Genomic DNA, 22,518 nt, shown 5'->3' with positions numbered 1-22,518 from the left:
ATCTTGAGCAAAGCATTTCTTGACTGCCACGCAGACGTTATGAATGGACAATCATGTTACCATCTCAAGGTCCACTACAGTCGAGAAATGAGAAACAGAGGCGCTTTAACAAAGGGTTCTCATGCACCCTCAGGACGATCAAAGTTTCCAAGTTCAAGGAGGTAAACAGCTCTGAATTACCTCCTCCCGCTCCCCAAGCTCTTCTTCTTTTCCTGCTTCTGCCACAGGAAAGGGGCCTGAAGAGGGTCTGCAGGCCTTTCACCCACCCCATGGCAGTAATTCATCATTGCCTCTAGAATGCGCTCCATATCAAACTGTAGGCTGGTGCTGGGTGGTAGGGGGTAGGAGGCAGAGATGAAAGGCAGTCCTCACCCTCCAGGAGCTTCTGCCTGAACAGAGGAACGGACAGACAGGTGACCCACCCTGCAGAGCAAGGGGGAGAAGTGTTGCCAGAAAGGCACGTGGGGACATGAGGTTGGTCATGGGTCTTGTTGCACAAAGGGTGTGGTCAGAGTCGACATCAGTCATCAGCGCATAGGAGACAGAACACGAGTCCTGAATAAGTAGTAGTAATTAGCCAAGCAAAAAGGCATTGGAAGGGAAAATGGAAAGACCCTTCTAAGCAGAGGGAATGTGCAGTGACTTCATCACTGCTGGCCTCACCCCTGGCCTCACATTGTATCATTATCCTCATGCTATAAATGAAGAAACAAATTCCATAAGGTTAAGTAACCTATTCCCCGGTCACTTATCTTGTAAGCAGTGAAACTAAGATTTAAACTTAGTACCACACTCCCTGCCTCTTTATAGAACTTGCTCTCTGAAGGTGAATCCTTCTTATTTAGTGATACTCACATATTCCTCACACCCTACCTCAGGAACACCTAGGGTGAAAGCAAGTGCCCTTTACTCATTCTGGGAAGAGGTCCAAACTATTACAGATTCAAAAATCATAGAATTTTAGATTCTCTTCTTCAAATCAGTTTAAGGAAACTGCATAAAGAAGCCCCCCCACCCCCGGCCCCTCTCACACACAAATATTTAAGAGATTCACAGTGTATATTGATATACGAAAGGCACTGACAAGTCCTGCAGAAAAAAAAAAAATTAATGTTAAATTTTGTTTAACACAATGTGTCTAAAATATAACTGACTATGGAAACCTTCAACCTACCTCCTCTTTTTTCTTTTTAAACAACACTTATTAACACCTTTAAAGACATTCTGCATTCTGTATCCAATCTTCTTATTGCAGTGATGAGGAAACTGCAGTCCAGAGGGCTTGGGAGCTCCCTCTGAGCATGTGCTAGTAGCGGAGCCAGAACTCAGTTCACCAGACTTCCTTCCAGTCAACACTCTCTCTGACAAATCATGCTTCAATATGTCCATTCCATACTTCCAGTACGTAAACAGTATGCACAGCACATAAGTTGATAACCTTGTAATTGTCAACTTACAAATTACCCTTTACAAAAAAATACAAAGAAATCCGTAGGTGAGAGCTGAGATCATGTATACAAGTTTGAAGTGTGTTTATATACACTATTAATCGCCCTTGTCATGGTTTATATTAGTTATCCAAGTCTTGCTGATATCAACTGTTGATCTTCACAGGCTTCCCACTGAAATACTAATACCAATAACAACTACTAGCTCTCTCAATGAGAAGGATAACATTAATATATTGATGCCAATTTCTAGGGTTTATCTTTATGCATTCACTTAAATGGAACCAAAGCTGAAGAAATCAGTCGTTAACAAGATAATCACAAAACAAATCTTTGTACCAAGTGCTGTGTTGCTAGATCAAATCCTATTATTACTAACTAAAAAGAAAATTCTTTACTTGGCAATTCAGTTGGAATCCAGACAGCACAAAAAAGGGAGGCGGGGAGGAGGAGTGGAAATCTTTTTGTTTTGTGAAGATTTATGTTATAACAATATTTGTTATATAAAAATTTAAGTTTTGCTTGAATGAAAGTTTTTTAAAGGTAATATACAAGTGAAAAAACGCATTTCAAGAGTAGTCAGTGCCCAACTTTGGAGAGTATTTATGAATAATAATGTATTGAGAAAGGTCAATTGGGCTTTCTGTCTAAAAAGTTAAATATTCAGTGCCTGCTTCTGCATTTGTTACCAAAGCCTTCTTTATCGGTACAAGGAGGTAAATGATACCCTGAAAATGTTTTAAATGTGCAACTCTGCTTATCTTCCTGTATTAATGATCCCTACGGCAGTTGTTATATTAACCTTCTCACACAGCACAGCAAGAGGGGAAAAGTACTGTGAAAGGAAGGAAAAGAAAAGACATTTAGTTTAATCTTGAGACCCTTTTTTCAACCTAGCCATTTTCTGACTGTCAAGGGGGAAAAATGAAAGTTAGGTTTTTACTGGGTTTTCTTAAAATCTCAAAAAAGAAATTAGACATTTCCAAAGGGGTGATTCACTAGACATCACATACTGTGAAGGGGACAGAGATTAGATGATCAAATGAAAGGCTCATTACGTGAGTTCTGGGTTTCGTGAGGTCCATGAAAGAGCTCTGAGCAGGAGACAGTGAGTGGCTCCTGAGAAAGCCAGGCTCTCCCTCAAGGCTCTGAATTGCCCATTAGTGACTATGACATTAGAAGAAACACCGTTTGCCCCTCAGAGGACTTCTGTATCCTTCCTCAAACAGTCTCTGTGTTCACACAGAGGAAATTCAAAGGCTCTGTCTTTTCAGCCCTTTTAACTTTGACAACAATACCAAACCTGACCCTGAGACCCCTCTACCTTCTCATTCTTTCAAGGTGCTTGGGAAACCACCTAACTTTATGATTGAAATTAATGTTTCCATTCGACTGCAAATGCTGGAGCTCAACACACATGGCAGCAGAGTGAACACAAGCCCCTTCGGCTTCTTCAGCCAGGTAATACGGCTCTTCCTTTTTTTTTTTTTTTTTTTTTCCATTATCCCTTTAATGCAGAGCAGGGCTACTGATTACAAAGAGGCAGTTTGACTCCAGCAATAGGTCTTCTTCACTAATCCTCACTGTCATGGAAATTCCAGCTGCTACAAGAATAAGAGGTTCAATCCATATTTGCCAGCTCTAATATGAAATCTGTCAGAGCCCAAATTAATGAGTTCCAAATTCCTTACATCACGATAACAGGTTAAGACTGGTCAATTAATTACATAAATCCTTCCCGATTCATTGTGCGTTTGCAGTCCAGATTGTGTCTTACATTACTCCATGACACAAGGCCTTTTGGCTCCTGTTGTTCTGCAGAAAGGCCCCATTTAAGTGGAGGCTGCCTGCCACGGCAAAATGTTAAATGTCACACGTTAAATTTGTACTTTTCTGTAATTGCTTTTGTTAAAAAAAAAAAAATTAAATTAAAGCACAGGGCTCCCAGGACACCACAATGCAGACGGCTGGGATGGTACCGAATGGATCCCCAGGTGCGCAAGTAGCTACCTTTTACCTCCAAAGGTTCGTGTGTCTCTGTGCCAGGTGCTTGGTAGGCAGTGGAACCCAGAACATGCATATGTGCGGAAATAAACCAAGTTTCCCCAGGATCTATGGCAGCAAAAATATATATTTGGAAGATTCTTTTCTTTATGAAAGGATTAAAATACCTTTCTTTACATAGCCAGATTCCCTTTTGTCTACCAGCAAAAGTTAGATGAAACACTGTTGATCTAATCACCTGTTCAGGAGCCTGCATTGTACAAATGAGTGTGTTACACTTGCGTCGGTCTTTGCCTCCAAAAAGATGTTGCTGATGGCTTTGCTATTTGGATTTGTAACTGGTACACATCTACAGAGGGAAAATCATTGAGGACTAAGATCTCAACGGAGTTCAAGAATCATCCAAGTCAAAAGTTTTCCTTTTTAAAACATCAAAATGAGCTTGGAATCACAGCTCATTTGAACTAGCCCTAGAACTGTGGACTTCAGCTTCCTAGGGCGGCCGGTCTTCACCCCAGTACCGCTCCTCGTGGAATGGACTTGCATGGGCCTAGGGGCTCGGTATTGAATGGAACCAGTCCCCGGATGCTTCCTGCATCAGGGGGATTCTGCGAATACACGAACGAGCAGACGATACTCCTCAACACGGACTGAAATCTATGTGGGGCGCAGGTTCCTTCCACCTGGAACCCCTAACACCACTCCACCACTCGGACAACCAGCCAGACCCCAGGCGGCGCGTTCTCGGGCGGGCAGCTGCCGCCGCGGCGCTGTCCCGGCAGCGCCCCCCTCTGTCCTCCGGCGGCCTTGCACTTGGTTATGCCACCGGCCGCGCGCCTCTTTTTTCCGGGCGAAGAACACCGCCCCGCTTCTGGGCCCGCAGCCTAAAGCGGTGGAGGACTTGTGTCTCCCCGCCTGTTCCTCACCCCCCCTCCCCCGCACACACAGACATTAAACTCTGACCCAGGGCCGTTTCTGGACCCGGAGGCACGCGCTTCTACCCCCGAGGCCCAGTCCCGCCACCAAGCGCGACTGTCCCCTCCCTCTCCAAACGGGGGGAGGGGAGTTAAGGCGACGGCGCGTCCGCCCGGCAGGCTGTGAGGTCCTGGCGAGACTGGAGAGGAAAGAGGTTAACTAAGGGGTGCGGTGCGTGCGCAGATAACACATAGGGAGCGCGCGGTTGTGCCCCAGCCTCGCCGCGACCCCGGGGCGGCACGCCGTCGCCCCCTCTCTCGCACCGGCCGGCGGGGCCGGGGGCCGCAGCGCCGCGAGCATCTGCAGAACAAAGACCCCGGTCTAGACCGCAACCACAACGCCGCCGCCGCCTCCCCCGGCTCCGGCGCGGCCGACCCCGGCCCAGCCGTCCCGAAACCCACCGGAGCGGCGCGGTCGCGGCTCCACGCGCGCTCACAAACCCAGCGGGGCCCCAGGAGACCACTGGGCCCGGAGGCCTGGGGCGGGGGGTAGGGGGGCATCGCTGTTCAAAGCTCCCTCCCACACCAACCCCGCCCCCCCCCGAGGTCCCGCTGCATTCTCGTTTTCTTAGTTTCCAAGCAGCCAGAGTTGTCATTTGCACATTGGGAAGGGGGCCTCGCGGTGCCCACGTTGGCAGCAGGTGGGGCAGGGGAGAGGGCGCTGCAGGTTTGTGCTGTAAATCGCTGTCCTTTTGCGGTTGTTGTTTCCACTCACCACCCCCCGCCGCCCCCCACCCGGGTTTTCTTTTTTTTCCCCTCCCTTTCTTTCCGCAGCGCAGTTGCTATGGGTTACCAGGGCGGTTGCCATGGGTTACCGGACCGAGGCCGGCTGGCTCGCTGCCTGCCACGCAGTCGCCGCCGCAGCCGCCGCCGCCGCCGGCGGAGCGCCCGGGCGGGAGGCGGCGGGAGCGCGCGTGTGCGGGACGCGGCGCGAGGGAGTGTGCGCGAGCCGCCGAGGCGCCGCAGCCAACAGGCGGCCGAGGGTGCAGCGGCGGGAGCGCCACCGCCAGTGGGGCGGGGGCAAAGCTATAAAGAAGACGCAGAGGTAAGAAACTAACACAAACACAACCACAAGTTACGCCCGTGCTGCGTCGCTACAGCAGCCAAGACAAGCGGTGTGGGGTTTGGGATGAATGTACACTTCTGTGGGGGCAGAAAGGGTATTTTCCTCTTTGGCAGAAGCCATTTGCATAGTGTCTTTAGACCAGAGTTTACATTCAGCAGAAAACTGTGGCTGAATTTTTTTTCCCCTCTTCTCTCTCTTTTGAAAAGAAGTCTTTGGAATTTTGGAGAAAGAGAAGAGGATCATTAACTACCAGGGTTTGCGCAGCTAAAATAAATGAGTGTCCAGTGCAGTGTTCATAATAATGATCTAGAAAAGTTTGCAACAAGAGTGAAGAGCAATTGTGTCTGACTTCAAGGGACAATGGTGACTCGTTTGTGAGATGCATATGGCAAAGAACGGAGGCAAAATCCTTCGTAAATATTTCAAATTTTAAAGAAATTGTTGCTTGCTTCCATTCTACAATTTTTGAACTCCCTCTATTATAGTGTATTAATGTCTTAGGACTTTTATTTGCAAAGAAAATGGTATCTATGCTTTGAATGTCACACTGCGGTAATTAATTTCAGACGACATTTCTTTTTGAAAATGTGTTTATATATAATAAAGTAAGAAAATGTCTATATTCCAAACAAAAAGAGAAAATTATGTTGAAATAAATGCTTTTCTCCACTGAAAAGATGCTACATTGAACTCATAGGACACTGACTAAGCAATTTAAATATTAAGAGGAAAACTATTTAGAAACAGAATAAGCTTTTGTTATTTTTGTCTTAAAACTGTAGGGGCCTTTCGTGGAAAAGGGTCTTCTTGATAGCTGAAATACCGAAAACTGTATTTGTACCACAGTAGCTCAATAATGATGAACCCTTAAGGCACCAAAAAAACAGAGTTCAAAACAGCATTCAATTTTCTGTTGGATATAACGGTAATTATGAGTAGGCTAAGTAAATTTGTTTATGTTCTTAATAGCCATAAAAGAAATTTTATTCTTTTACCTTACCATAGTAAGGTTATGGCATATCACTTGTTTGTATTTAATTATTCAATAAAATGTGCATTAGGCTTGAAAAGCTCCTGCAAGATACTTAATATCTTAAGGGACATAACTACTTAAAAATAAACATTTCTGTTTTTCCTTAATAATTTTTAAAAACCTGAAATTTTAACTGGAATCCAAATCACTTTCTTCCAAGTGAGACTTTAAAGAAGCCCTAAGTAACAGGTTGTTGACTTTCATTTTTGACACCTCTGGGTTATGTATAAAATCAGTTCTCAAAACACATAAAATGGCTTTACAGGTGAATCGATTTACCCTTTCAGAATTAGCCAGGGAAATACAGTTTTGCTGTATGTAAATCATAAAGCATCCAAGATTAGAATTCTTTAAATTTAAGTTCCATTAAAGACAGTTTTAAATAAACATCTATTTAATTTAGTTACTTAGTAATTATGTTCTTTTCCTTGAGAAAGCTTTATAAAAATATGCCAGAGAAAAATAAGGGACTAGAACAAAGCCAGAAAGCCATCGGGGGTTGAAGTTCACCTAAATAGCTCAGCTGCAGAAAATGAGTTTTAAGAAGCCAGTGCTGAGATACTACAACCCCCAAACCAAGGTGGTTTGAGCCTCCAAGGTGCACAACCGTAGTGACTATTAAACCAAGTCTTACCGAAGTTTCTCATTAAAATTTACTGCTGGTTCAAAAACACACTGCATTTAGGTGTAAGTCAGAAGAAATCTATCCTCTTCTATAGAATAAGTGAGCCAACAAACAACTTGATTTTTTCACGTTTAATGTGAAAACGATGATCTTATGAAGTTTACACACCACAGTAGTAGGCATACTTAATGTCAATTTTGATGGCTATGTTACATCATCTAAAAATAATATGACAATCGGTGGCACCTTACATGCTTTTCAAAAACTTGTAAAACAGAAATAATGTGAATTCAAATACACATTGCCAGCAAGCTAAGGATCGCTCTTAAATGACTGGATGGCAAACTTCACATGTTAGCAAGATAAAAAGAAATTGCTAAATCTTTTTTCCCCTGTATTAAAATAACGAGTCTTAGATGATAAAGTGACAAGATCCAAGATAGATTAAATCAAAATATTTACAAAAGCTCAATAATGTTTTGGACCAAACAAAAACAAGAAGGAAAAATTAAGATCATTCTTATTCTAAATTTAATTTTTTTCTGTTCTTAGTTATGAGCATTTCAAAGACTTTTTAATAATACAGTAACTTTTAAATTCCCAGTTAAAATAAAATGAGGTGAGGTAACATTTAATTAAAGCAACAAGTTATTCCGGTTATGTAAAAATATCTTCCTGGTGGTTTCAGAGATATTTCATACCATTCAATGAAGAAGAAACTTGGATAATTATCTCAAGAAAATGCTGCCTCATCTGAAATTTGAAGTTCAGTGTAGTTTATCTAAGACCTTTTATCTTTGGGCCACTAAAAAAGAAGACATTTTATTAAATGATACCAATCCTCAGGTGGATGCCTTGAAAGAAAGGACTTTTTAAAAATGAATAATTCTTAAATTAGCAAGTTGATATTTTTTTCTAAATTACGGGAATATTTGTTGATAAACTTACTAATTTTTGTAAGATTCCACTTCTAACTTGAAAATAAATGACAAAGAACCACCATTGACACTGAACGTTACCTAGTGATAAGAAATTGCACATTTAGTCCGAAAACAGTTAACCCGTAAATTCTAATCACACAACAATAATGAAAACAAACTATTTGTTTCCAGAAACCATGTGTGAATGAATCTGGACAATGAAAATGTATTTCTGAATCTATATACTGCAAATATAAGCAACATGACTAGCACTATTTCTGTTATTGTCTAAGACATCAACATTATTTTAACATGTCTCTATTCATAAGATACACTTTTCCATCTAAGTAGGACATAAAATACCGGAAAGGTGAAGCTTCTTAAAATATTTCAGTCAAACACCCAAAAGCAAAAAGTGTCTTTCCCAGTGCAGGGGAGGAGCCCACAAAATACCAGCCACATGTCTGCAGAGGCGGCCTGGTCTATGCCGTCAGGCTCCACAGTGGTTAAGATCACACAGGCTGTGTTTATGCGAACACTGTACCACGGATACAAGAAGGAAAGCGCTATCTGGATTTTTAAATGCAGGCTACCTATATACCTATTTTTTAAAATTGAGTAAAACCAAGTAGGTGTTTCTAAACGTACCTAACATTTCATCCCAGGGCAGGATCTTGTTTTTGCCCATAATGTTTGCCTCGAAAGGGGACTTGCATTCACAGGCCTTTTAGCTTTTTACAGAAGCTGAGCCAGAATAAGACAACATAAAAATAACTAATAAACAATGCAACATCTTTAAGAATTTAAATACCTAATGTCATGACAGTGAGCTTTAGGTAAGGATATATTATTAGCAAGCTTTCTTCTCCATGAGTGGACATCATTTGCTCTTCCTAAGATGGTAACATGAGAATTATTTTTCAGGATTCCTGTGGAGCGGTGCTCATTTTACATCCGTGTGAACTACTGTCATCACTGCTGTGTCCAAACCCAGAGGATGAACTGGGAAAGAAGAGAGGGGGAAAATAATAAAAAGAGGAAATTGGTTTTCACAACACACTCAAAGCCTGAGTAACAGAGGAGAACTTTAATTATCTCCAGTCACAAAAGAGAGACAGGAAATTTGGACTTTTAATTAGCCATTTGGAGTGCAGTTGGATATTTTTTTAGCCAGATAATTTAAACGCGAATAATTCAAGTCTGACTAAATGAAAGTCACATAATCAGAATGCAGATAATTGAATTTCTACTGCATTCATTAATTCAGTGTGGAGGTGTGTGTGAAGACTGCTATGATGAGCTGTCACAGCTCAATAAAATCTCAGTCAATTAATTTTTTCATTATCTTAGTATTACATCAACAAAAAAGTGAAGTGTGTCTGTATGTCTACACACACGCATATGTGCACTCTGTATCCTACAAACACATACACATTACATCGAAATGCAAGGAAATACCTTTCTGAATCATAATCTATATCGTTTTCTTTTTTTCCTTCTTCGTCTTCTTCAGGGAAACGCCGGTTCATCAAGGCAAACTTGTGAATGGCGTCTTCTACGGAGTACTTCGTCTGCCCAGAAACGCAAGCCTCGATGTCCTCCGAATTCAGATGGCTCTGCAGGAAGAGGTGGAGACAGCTATCTGAGAGCAGGAGTGCGTTCTGGAGGACCCTGTGTGAGAGGAAAAGGGAGAAATGATCAGTGGTTGGGGATGGACAATTAGAGGGTGAGGAGAGAGCAACACGTTAGAAGGGGGGCCACCGAAGTCCTCTCTCCACTGGGCAAACTTTGCATCAATGAAAGACTTTACCTATTGAAAGGATCAAAGCATATGTTAACTTTTTATTCAATTATTTGGAAATTTAGGTGAGTAAAAACATGGAGCTAATAGTTAAGAACATCTGTTAAAAGAATAACTTCAAGGACATTTCTTCAATTTAACCATCTGTTATGACCATGTGGATTAATTATGGAAAGATTTTGCTTATGGTCATAGAAATGTGTGCTACTCAAAAAAATTTTTTTACTGCCAACCAGCAGGTCGATTCTGTGATCTTTTTGGCAAACTGTCATGAAACATCAAAACTTTCAACGACTATTAAAAATTGTATTAAAAAGCCAATATGTCTCTCAGCATGTTTTACATTTTAAAACTTTACAAGTGTGCTTATGTACATGTTTACAAGGGCTGGGTTGAGAGCTGGCTTTTTTGGAAAACCTAAGATGGACTAGAAATCTCTCCATAATCTTCCATGGCACTGTGTTTCTAGTTGTTAAAATAAGCCACCAAATAAAATTACTCCAATGATTTTACCATATATACACTTAAAATACGATAATTTTGTGCTAAGTACATTCTAGCCTTCCTACATTCAAGGTCAAAGTTTACAAAGACAGTACAGATTTCAACCAGGGCATCAGAACTACATGGAAAACTAAAAAACAACTCCAACAATTCTGTACCTGCTCAAATTCATATTATCACCGAATGTTATTATTTTTTTTTTTTTCTGAAATGCATGTTTCAGAACAGGAAATTAAGCCAAAGTACACCCTTATTTTTAAATAAAAACTGGTTTTACCTTTTTAGGAAAGATCTTGATGTATGATCATTTCGTCTCTATGAATAGTTCAATAATGATATATTACGAGGCACTCAGGCCCAACAGAGGGGACAAAACTAAAACACGAAAACCCGAGGATAATTTTGCCCAACGTGGGATTTTGCACAGAGAGCTCTATGTAACACAGATTATGTATTTCAGACCGAATGAACCTTCCCTTATATTCTGCATTTCTACACAAATAACTAGAAAAGTAAATCTTTTTTGGCCATTCATGTCAATTTACTTAAAATCCAAGGTCATTAGAAGATTTCCTTTTCTCCAAAATAAAAGAGTTATTTCTTCAAGGCAAAAGTCTACACATGTATAGCATCACAACCAAAATCTAGCTTCAACAGGCTTCCCAAATGTAGCTTGGGAAAATATTTTTACTGGCCTACTAAAAGGAAAAGTTAAACCTTTGTGCCTTTTAAAAGGGCAAAATCTCCAGCAAAGCAGCTAAGTACTTCCCCTCCCTCCCCATCCTCTGCCCCGGCTTCTCCCAGAAGATGACCATATCACATGATAAAGATTAATTTACCAAGTACAAGTAGTAAAGTAGTAAATCCCTTTTACTACTCTTTGAGATTTATTTTCTACATTTACAAATGTTTACCACTCTTGTTTTAAATACTTCAAATCAAGAGAAGATTTATAGGGCAACAACCCATTAATATTAACTCGCATTTGCCGTGAAGTTTGCACAGAGTTTCCTGTGTCCTGTCAGTGGTTTTCCTGCCGGCCATGAACAAGTAACTGCTCATAGGATTACGCTCACTGTTTTATTTCTGTTGGAAATGTGTTTTATTTTCTTTATAAAATAATAAGTAATCTTTAAAATTGATTTTAGATGGTTCAAGGCATTACACCACAAAAGTAATGAGCACTAATGCCAATGATATTGGACACAAATTCATTTTAGCTTTATTTCATGTCTAAAGCAATTCTACTGAGCCTTGAACTGCTCACGCGCGGTTATTAACTTGCTAGTAACCTAACACATAGGTACAGCAAACAAAAGTGATCAGAGTCCAGGTTGATCGGGACCTCAAGGCTACTGTCCTTTTTCTTGAGCTATAATTCAATTTCCAATTTTACTGTACATTAGACTCATTATTTCCAGTGTTTTCTTTTCTGCTTACTACTGCCATCTGGAGGACATGCCCATGAAAAGTGAGAGGGAGCCCAGCCCGCACACACCCAGCTCACAATTCTGAAGTGGGAGGATGTGGCCATGGTGGTGGTGGTGGGGGGGGGGGCGGAGAGGCGACATCCGACCACACGGGCCTGGAGTTCAAAAAACAGTGCCCCTGCTAGGCACGGTTTTGGTTACTGGAAGGCCCTCTGACTGGCGGGCTAAATTTATGCTACCGTGCTCCATGGGGATGGGTTTTTAAATAAGCAAAACAACTTTTTAACATATTCATGATTTTTACTCTCAGGTATTTCATCTCACAATTAAAAATACCAAATTTTGGAAGTATTTTCCCACCTGGTTCGCTGAGCATAGCTAGTTCGTTTTAAGGAGTATCTGGTTTACTGTATTTCAGAGAATGTTGTGACTGCCATCATCATAATATTAAATCCTATTTTTACCTTAGTCATATTTGTGCCACATTTTCCACAAACAAATCAAATAGCAGAAAATCAACTTCAAGCTTGATATAAAGAGTACTTTGTAAAATGGTCAATAAAATGTCATCTTTATAAGGCTCCATAAAAATAAATGTATATAATTTTCAAGCCTTTATAAAAGGAGCAAAAAACAGCCTCTAGAATTTTAAAGAAATGTCTGAAAAGATATTTACAACATGAGCCAAAAGTTATTCCTTTCCCCCAAAACAACTTTAAACTAACCAAAGCAAATCCTGTTTTTCCCTTGTATTGGACACAGTTGAAAATCTGGTTTTCCTCAACATGATTTTATTAGGTGTATTATATACTGGTTCAGTTGGGAACAATATAGAGCTATGCAAAACCACTTAATCCTAACTAAGGATGCCCTGTCTACTGAACCCAATATAATGATATATACACATGTGTACAGAGTATGGAAGGTTAGCAGTGGGATGTAGGGAAAAAAAATTAATTCAGCCTGTTTACCTCTTACCATGAGAAAAAAAAGAAAAAAGAAGACCTACAAATCTTCACTGAAGACATTCATGATCTGTGCTATGGTGCCCTCTATTGAACACAAAGACTTATAAAAAAGTGTGTGTGTGTGTGTGAGTGTGTGCATAAAACTAGTGTTTCCATGGCATCCTTTTGTAAAAAACTATAATATTCCTTAAATTTTTAAGAAATACAAAACTGTAATATAAAAGTCTACACTGTAAGGTACATTTAGTTATATTAACGGGATGAATTCAGTAAAGAAGGAAAAGCTGGCTCCCATTCGCGGTATGAATCAAACATAAATTAGTAGGATTGCCATGTTTATAGCTGGTGACTTACCAACAGTTTATTATTTTAGTCTGTAACTTTCTTTTTCCATAACTATTAGTAGAAGTGACTTACAATCTATAATTAGCCGGGGGTGGAAAAATCCAAAAGGGCGATTATAGCCAAGATGGAGAGAAAATGAATATGTTTGAAAAATGTCACAATCATACTGACCAAATTTAGCTAGCTTTAAGAGTTCTAGTAATTATAAACTTGCCAGTTCCGGGAATTAATATGATGCCTCCACCTTTCCTATAATTTCCTTGTGTATAAAATCAAGATGATACCCAATTCCTAATAATACTGTAGGAACGGAGATAAAACATGTAAAAAGCTAAACACAGAGCAAGTGTCCAATACATGGTATAACCTATTATTTGGCACTTAGAGAAATAACTTCTCAGTTCCTTTATATAGACTGGCCTGGATATGTACTTTGTTATTAAAGATGTATAATTTCACCTCAAGGTGAAAAAAAAAATTCTAAACTTCTAAGTTTATACTTATAAACACACATATGTGCAGAAACAGCAGCATTTTGGTTTTAAAGCGTTTGAACATATATAGTGTTCTCAGTTCAAAACTTCAAAACCTCCATAAAACACCAGATTTTAAAAATACATGCTAAAAATCTACAGCACAAGCATATTTCACATTTTAATGCTGGGGTGTCCTCTGTCTCAAGTTCCTAAAAGTGCTCTACAAAAAAACAAAGTGCAGGCTATTGATAGTGACCTTCCTTAACAGGCAGCCAGTGGGGCCTCAGGGGATGTCACGCTGGGATCAGGACCCAGCACCAAGCCAGGCCGAGCTGCAACGCCGAGTCCAGCTTCCCCAAGTGGGCTTGGGCTGAGGGGATCCCAGGGTCAAAGACCTTCGAGGTTGCTACTTCTACACAAACTGGGCAAAGAACAGGAGCGCCATGCACCAGAATGTGAGGGGCACAGAATGGAGGGTGAGGAGGATCCTAAGGGGCCATTTAGGTCAGGCTTGAATCCAACCGTGTGGTGGATAGACTCCTTGCTTCCTTCAGGTTCAAACCATGTGGAAGCACCAGCTGTCATCTTTACTGTGAAACCCATCAGCTTGGAGACTAATGTTCACATACTATAGTGGGACAAATGAAAATACAAGGGAACTCGGTGTCTGCTCCATGAGTGGACTTCTGGGTGATCATCCAGGTCCAATTTTTTTTTTTTTAAGGCTTTATTTATTTATTCATGAGAGACAGAGAGAGAGACAGAGGCAGAGGGAGAAGCAGGCTCCCTGCGGAGCAGGGAGCCCGATGCGGGGCTCGATCCCAGGACCCCGGGATCATGACCTGAGCCGAAGGCAGACGCTTAACCAACTGAGCCACCCAGGCGTCCCTTTCCAGGTCCAATTTTAACAAACTTAGCTATCCCCTGATATGGATACAGTACTTTCCCACTAGAATGGAAGCTTCAAGAGGATAAGGATTTGTGTCCATTGTGTGCGGTCCTGTTTCCCCAGGACCCAGCCTGGCCCCGAGTAGACACTTAACAAATAGGTTTTCAGAGTCCTTTCCAATGCGTCATCTTAACGACACAACCAACAAGGTCAAGCAGTACCTGTGTTACATGACTGCACTCTTTATAGCAAACTGAGACACACAAGAATTAAGGGACTTTTCTGGGGCGCCTGGGTGGCTCAGTTGGTTGATCGACTGCCTTCGGCTCAGGTCATGATCCTGGAGTCCCTGGATCGAGTCCCGCATCGGGCTCCCTGCTCGGCGGGGAGTCTGCTTCTCCCTCTGACCCTCCCCCCTCTCATGTGCTCTCTCTCATTCTCTCTCTCTCAAATGAATAAATAAAATCTTTAAAAAAAAAAAAAAAAAAAGAATTAAGGGACTTTTCCAAGGTCAGATAGCCAGGAAAAACTTAGGAGCTGTGATTCCTGGGAGACCCGGAGCCTAGCTCCTCAAGCTTCTGATCCCCGATCCCTTCCGCTAGGATGTCTGCATCAAATGCAATCAGCAAGCAGCCAAATGGCACAGTATGCAGAAATAACCGAGCACCAGCCTGCCTGCCTTGCAGCCGAGCGACCTCACTCAGTCACTAACTTGGGAGATCAACCATGGAAGGAAAGGTCGTTTTCAAAACAGTGACGTGATTCCTGGTCAAAAACACACGCCCCATGCTGAACTCCGGATATAAATACAGAGACACGTGCTGTCCTTCGACCTCCAATAAAGAGACTTCTCTACAGAAGAAAAGCAGCTTCCCGGGGCTGACAGGGACTGCAGGATTTGGCTGTCCCCATCCAGGCCTCACTGCCAACCGCCAGTCCATGGCTTCCCCGAGCCGCATCTGCACTGACAGGCCACTCAGCAAACTTGGACTCATGGGCCACATCTTAAGGGAGACGCCATCAGCCACCTGGGTCTCGGAGAGACAACAATTAAAATCAGAGCTGTCTCCAAAGGGAATGGGCAGAAAAAACTTGACCAGGCCTTTGTTCTGTCACGCCTGTGAGATCCAAAAGAATACCACTGAAACGGTCCCTGAGGCCTTGGCTCACATAATGGGTGCTTCTGGTCTCTTGCCATTTTTATTCCTCTGTCTTTTTTCCTTTCTGGCCCTCCCTCAATTTATAATCTCGGATGTTTCTGGATGTCTCCATGACCCCTTCCAAGGAAAGACACTATATCAACCTAATGGAAATAAATATTAATATTCATGTGCATACTTAATATCCAAACCCTTTATGAGTGAGCCATATGGGGAGAAGGCAGTATATTATTTCAGGCTAGCTCTAAGGTCCCACGTAGTGAACTCCAAGGGAGATTACTTCAGATCCTGAAGTCAGTAGAAAAAGAAAAGGAGCTTAGGAAACCGGGCCCTGCCACTAACTAGTAGTCCCCTATGACTCAGCCTATTTCCTAATCTATAAAATAGGAAGTTAGAAAAATTAGCTCAAAGCTATTTCATGTCTAAGTGGATTAAAATAATAATGGCCAAGACCACACATTATATGCCAGACTGAAATGAGTGCTTTACCTTCATTAACTCAATCCTCTCAACAACTTTACAAAGTACATACCATTATTAACCCCATTTTATGGACGGTAAAACGCAAGCACAGAGGACGTACAAGACTTGCCTAAGCCCCCAGCCAATAAGTAGCAGAGCCAAGATTTGAACCCAGGAAGTCTGGCCTCAGCGTCTGAGCGCAAACAATGTGCTGTTTCATGGGATGGGTATTCTAGCATTCCAGAGTGGAAAAAAAAGAAATTACAGTAGTGCAAATTCAAGTCACTTTAACTGCAGTACCTACCATCACCAAGTTAATAACCCAGACTATTCAAACACCAATAACTACTCCCTCATAAACAAACATGCCCTCCAAAGAGTACAGTTAAACTCTTTCTTTAGAAGAGCCCAGACAAGTATTCACTAGCAGCCCATCGTGGAGCTGATTTTGGTCTGTCAGTCCTAAATGTTGTAAATAAAGACAGTTTTTAAGAAGTACCTTTTTAATAAAGCACATTTGCCTCCCGGCAAATTTTACTTTTGTCAGCTAAACTCCCAGGTAATTTGGCTCTGCTTTACAGCTTCAGGGACTGTGCGCAGATTTATTATCTGACTCAATTAGCTCATTGTTTTCCTTCTAGAAGATGTGGTCCCGGATGTGCACCATATGACGTGAGCCACAAGATGGCGCTCTTATATAGGAAATGAACTCCTGAGCACAGCACCTCCAAGATGATCATCATCAGCACTTCAGAATGGTGATCTTCTCCCCCGCATAATTATAGCACACTCGACTCTTGCAAAGCACTTTGCTTACAACTCCTGTCTGGCCACAAGAGTTTCTGTGCACTTACTTTCTCAGGAAATCTTCCAAACCCTGACGACGCTGATCTACATGCTGGCGATTATTCATGTTGAAAAACAGGTTTTTAGATGGAAGTTCTGGCAGTTGTCTTATGAGAAAGAAAAGAAAAAATTTCTTTAACCATCAAATCAAGGTGGTTTAGTGACAGAAATCCCTCAAAGTGAAAGCAAATTATGTGTGAGAGTTATCGTGTAACTATCACATAGCTGTATGTGTATTATATGGTACATATATTATAGTTATATAATAAGGGCATGAGAAAATTCATTAACTTAAAGAAAAACCCATTTTTAAACATTTTTGAGGCCTTTCATGGTCAATACTCATCGAGTTGGGGAAATTCAAGTGGTAAATTTTGAATTCAGATGCCGCAGCCACAAAACCAACTAAAGCTATATATTGCAATCAAGAAGAAAGCCTACAAAATCCTTCATACATTATATATCTTAATGCACAACAAATTTTAAAATGTTGAATGTAATAATAATAAAGTCTCCTCCATATCGCTTATTTAAATCACTTACACCAGCAATGCATTACTTTGGAGTCTCTGCCTCAGCCACACAAATTCTCTGTACCTTCTTCGCACACAGGATGTTTTCATGGTAAAACACATGCTATTGGTCTGTTTAAAGAAAAAGAAACATTTAAGCCTCACTCAAGGGAAAAAAAATTGTTTTTTCTTACATCTCTAACTCACTATATGTTGTACCCATATGCATTTTTAACAGGGTTTTGTAAAACCAAAAATACATCTGCATTTACGCTAGACTCCCATCTTGCACAAAACCCATCAATAGAACATCCCTGAAGGCAGCTGGGATGACGTCAACAAGCAGTGTTGCCCTGGGGCAAGGCAAGTCCTGAGGTAGCCTCTTGCTCACCTGTTCGTGCTGCTTTCAAAGACGAATCATAAAAATTAAACAAATCCTGCAGTCTAAATGACCCATAAAAACCCAGGGTTATCCCTTCCATTTGAACACCATCCATCCATCCGTGTAGCTGCAGAAGCCTTTGGGAATTAGAGACCCCTTCTTACAGCCCTTGATATGGCGCCACAAGGAGCCGTCACATCCTTGATATGGCTGTCAGTACAGATCACACAAATCACCAGGCATCCTGAAATCACTTTTTTGGGGGGGAGGCGGGAGGGGAATTACCACAGTTCAACTGCAAAAGAGCTGCTACAATCAACCCAGACATTTTCCTGCACCCAAACCATGTTTCTACGCTGAACATTCTCATCAGACTGTGTCCCCATCTTACGCCCAGATTTTCTTCCAGAACCTATTGGTATCACCAGTTTTACTTCCAATGTTCTAACTCACTGAATGGTGGGTCTTCTCTCTCTTACGTTTATCTCCTGTCTGCATCTTGGCGGGGGGAGCTTCTCTGACTCTGCCGAGCCGGAAGCAGCAACACCCCAAGAACCATCAGGATCAAGGCAGACATGCCCATCCGGATGCGATTCTCCACTGTGTAATCTTGGTTGTTTGAGGCTGTGATCAGGATGTCCCGGGCGGGGGGGGGGGGGGGCGGCGTGGAGTGGGGGCTGGGGACCCACCATGTGGAGGAGAGGTTGTGTGCACCACAGCATCCGTACCCGCCCCCATGCAGGGGCCCACACCGCCCAGGGGGAAGTTGGGGCTGGACTGTCTGTCTAGACGCTGGGGAGCTCTTCAACCTGCGACCTCCAGGTGCAGAGGGTCACTGGGGCGTCCTGAAATCACTTTTAAACAAGAGAACAGCATCCTCCTTCTCTACTGGATGTGCAAGGTAGAGTGAGGCATGTGGTGCAGAGGGCCAAGCATCTGCGTGGAGAACCACATGCCAGCCCCCGATCTGCCATAGAGCGGGTCACTCAAACTCCAGTTTGCTGAACGGTAAAATGGGGATGAAGGTGTACATACCTATTTCATAAGTACCTGGCAAATGTTTTCTATTAATATTATTATTAGATAGGAGATGCTGGTTTCCTTCCAGCTACCTTAAGGCAGACTTCGAAAAAGCCACCTACGACGGAGTCCCCATCCTAAGCAAAACAGCAATGATTCTCCTTCAGGTAAACCCAAGACTGGTAAATATGGTGTTTCTCCTTTCTCCTTTGTGTAAACAAGACTGGCAAAAATTTGTCTATTGGCTTTGTAAGGAGATCTCTCTTCTCTCTATTTCAAAATTCTATTTCATAACCTTTACACTGCCAAATGAGAAAACTGTTTGCCCTCAAGATTTATATTCTTTCAAAATTGTTATTATTCTGCCACTTAATAAGCACCCAGTAGTGGTTTTCCTTGGCAAATGTAAGTGATTTTGTGCCCGAGTTCTTAAACTGTTCCCCTGAAACGCGTGGCACAGTTCCTGCTACTCCTGAGCTTGATAAAGTTCAGAAAACCTCAGGAGGCAGAGAGGTTAAGACATCTGCCTCCAAAGTAGCTGTTGGTCTAAACCCCATCACCTTTGACAATATGGCAGCAAAAAACACCAGATGGAGTTTGTGGTGCAATAACATTCTGTGTGTGGATTTCAAAGCACACCAGGGCCTCACCCTAACGTGACCTTGGGGACTAAGACAGCAGGCCATTTACACCAGAACGATGCCCTAACAAGCCTGGGCAGACATCTTCTTAGTGCTTCCTCCCCAGAGAGAACCAGGCCACTGCAGGGACTCCTGACACCTCAGGTACGGACTCAGTCCATTTCAACTCCCTTTCATTTCTCTGTTCCCAATTACTGTCGATGTCAATAACATGGATGTCAACTGGAGATCCATCTGGTCCATCTGTAAGTCCTTCCTTTATAGGACAAGGTCAGGAGAGTATATACTGTCCACTAATTTAAAATTCCAAATAAATGGTAAGATTTCAGAGGCATCTGGTGTCATTTCCCCTCGAGGTTAGTTTAAATGGGTTAACCACCAGCTTCTCTACCTGCAAAGCTCTATGGGTCTAGCATCTGAGTGAGGCTGACGAAAGCTCTCCAGTAGCAAACGCCCCCCCCCCGATCCACTCCTAATCATAAACAGGTATGGACAGTTAGGACCAGACTATGCTGAGATCACTAACTTGTTAAGCTCCTCTAAATCTATTTGCTTATTTCTGCTATCTACCAAGCCCAGAAGACTTATACATTGTCAATTTATTAGCATTTCAGAGAAATGCCACAACACCGCCAAGTAATTTTTGTGGAACCTATCATTTCTGGCTTGAGATAGACATTTCTGCATTCACCTCATGCTATTTATGTAGCAGAGAAAAATCTATGATTTCATTAACTCCCTGAGGATAATTAAATTTCACGTCTACCATAAAGTGTGATAACAGCCCACACATTTTTTGGAGGAAGTTAAAAAGGTAACTAAATTTCATTTCATTTTCAAATGCTTAGTCTTAATACTCACGTTATAGTTTTCCACACAGAATGCATAGCTGGTGTGACTTTATGAGTAAAACCAAAGCAAAATCAAAATACAAGGCATGCTCTGGCAGTGGCCTTCAACACAATCAACAAAAAAGCAGTTCTTAAGAAAAAAAAAAGCAGTTCTGAGTTTTTAGTTTATTTTCTAAGTTGGGGAACTTGGAAAGAAAAAAAGGGAAGAAAGGAGGGAAAACAAGTTTTATGGCTGATGCTTGGGTTCCAATATACCAATTTAACTATTTACAATGGAAAATTAAAGGTGGCTAAATTTTACTTCATTTGACCTATATACTTAGATAAAATCTGAGTCTATTTCTATGCTCCCAAGAGAATTCTGGACTAAATCAGATGGGAAAAGTGACTGTCTTCTTGATCAGGGGCCAATAAACCATAACCTGTGGGCCACATCTAGCCTGCCACTTGTCTTTGCAAATAAAGTTTTAAAGTTTTATTGGAACACAATTACATGTATTCATGTACGTGTATGGCTGCTTTTCACCCTACAACAGAGGAACTGAGTAGTTTCAAGAGAGAATGTATGGCGCAGACACCTGAAGACATTTACTACCTGGCTCTTTACAAAAAAAGTTTGCTGACCCTCGTTCAAGATGATCACAGAAGGCCACACACCACACAGCATAACTCAAGAGATTACAATAAAGTATTATTTCCAAATAAAGTACATCATTTCTAGTTATTTACTTACATTAATTACTCAGAATCTGGACTAAGGCAAAATAATTGCACATGTTCATTTCCTACTTTCTTATTCTACATATAAAACCACTGCACATCAGTTTTCCAGAGAGCTCTACATCCTCTCAAAACCTAAGATTTATCAGGCAATATATTACCCAGAAATATGCTATAAGAGATCATAAAGAAATACCATTAATGAGCTATAAATATGCTTTAACTGTGAATTTCAGATGTACTCACATATTCATACATTAAGGCAATAAACATTAAAATATTAATATTAGCAAAGGTACAATAAGGAACTCAAATGAGTAATTTTCCAGCTTTCGGAGCCATCTGACCACTTCGTTTGAGATACAGGCATTACTTGTAATCATTCAAATTCAGTTCTCTGAGTTAGGAAATTTTTTACAAATTTAAATTTTAGGTATAACAGAGAGTCCCATCAGATGCACGGCACCTAAAAATCACTATGATCTATGCAGACTATTGACTGCATACTTACATGAATACATATCTCATAGTCAATATAAGAATGCCAAAAGTCCTCTTTTTGAATCCGAGGATCTCGAACCCAGACGCTTACAAACTCCTGTAAGGGCATCATAAACAAAGAGATGTGTTTCAGAATCACAAGCAGAGCTGGAAAGAGCAGAGGCAAGCGATGGTACCAAAGCAAAACTGAAATGAGCTGCGGTCGTGAATTCTTTAAAAAACAAGAAGTAAATCTAATGAATCAGGCACCACAGGAAGTCCAAAAGCACTGTGCCACAAATGGAATTTTTAAAATAATGCAAAACCAAGCTGGGTGCCCTTCTCGGTAGTCTTACAGGTTACAGGAGGATAAGAAAGTGTACTCGAAAACTGAGTTTTCATTTCTAATCATGAAAAATATGTTCAGATTTTCTCAAATCTTAAAAGCAGCCATTTCTTACTTTCTTTATCTCTCTACAGGAAAACTAAATCACTCCCTAGAACAAAATATAAGAGAGTAGCGAAGGTCATATGAAAAGCAAGCAATGGGAGATGAAAACGACTTTGTGTAGGCAGCCAAGCTTCATGAGAATAAGCAGCAATAACTTATTAATAGAAAGATGAACACCTTTTATCCAATACTTTTCCATTTTTAAAATATATTTTTCCATATAGTAAATCATTTCATCTTCATAATAACCTCCTGTTATAGGTAAAAGCAATATTAAAAAAAAATTCATGGCAGATAATCTTGTTCCTTTTTAAAGATAATAAGAATTGGAAATACAGGATAAAGTTTAAAACACAATACTTTCCAAAAAGTGCTCTTTACTAAACAAGCTTAGTTTAAAAATATGAAAGCATGTACAACAAACAATGATCATGTTTGGCATAATAAATTTTAAAGTATAATTTATTCACTTGGTGATCATAAATTTGCTAAATGAATTTCATTATTTTA

General features: G+C 41.1%; 1 protein-coding gene across 7 annotated transcripts in view; it reads right to left on the bottom strand.

Moving 5' to 3' along the window:
• Window positions 1–7,266: 7,266 nt before the first annotated feature.
• SNX10 (sorting nexin 10) overlaps window positions 7,267–22,518 on the bottom strand; it is a 68,991-nt gene continuing 53,739 nt past the window's right edge. For 5 of the 7 annotated variants that reach the window (XM_035020779.1, XM_035020778.1, XM_035020781.1 and 2 more), the window contains 5 exons: window positions 21,589–21,675; window positions 17,495–17,595; window positions 16,960–17,058; window positions 9,529–9,741; window positions 7,267–9,072 (listed from right to left, as the gene is read on the bottom strand). In XM_035020779.1, coding sequence (XP_034876670.1) covers window positions 8,991–9,072; window positions 9,529–9,741; window positions 16,960–17,058; window positions 17,495–17,595; window positions 21,589–21,675 — 582 coding nt within the window. In that variant the 3' untranslated portion in view covers window positions 7,267–8,990. The remainder of the gene's footprint in view (window positions 9,073–9,528; window positions 9,742–16,959; window positions 17,059–17,494; window positions 17,596–21,588; window positions 21,676–22,518) is intronic. The other 2 variants (XM_035020784.1, XM_035020783.1) reach the window with 1 other exon arrangement.

This window comes from Mirounga leonina, unplaced genomic scaffold (assembly GCF_011800145.1).
Source record: "Mirounga leonina isolate KUSES-001 unplaced genomic scaffold, KU_Mleo_1.0 Mir_174, whole genome shotgun sequence".
NCBI classification, from domain to species: Eukaryota; Metazoa; Chordata; class Mammalia; order Carnivora; family Phocidae; genus Mirounga; species Mirounga leonina.
Note: the sequence above shows the minus strand (reverse complement) of the source record. Positions and strands in the feature narration are given on the sequence as shown.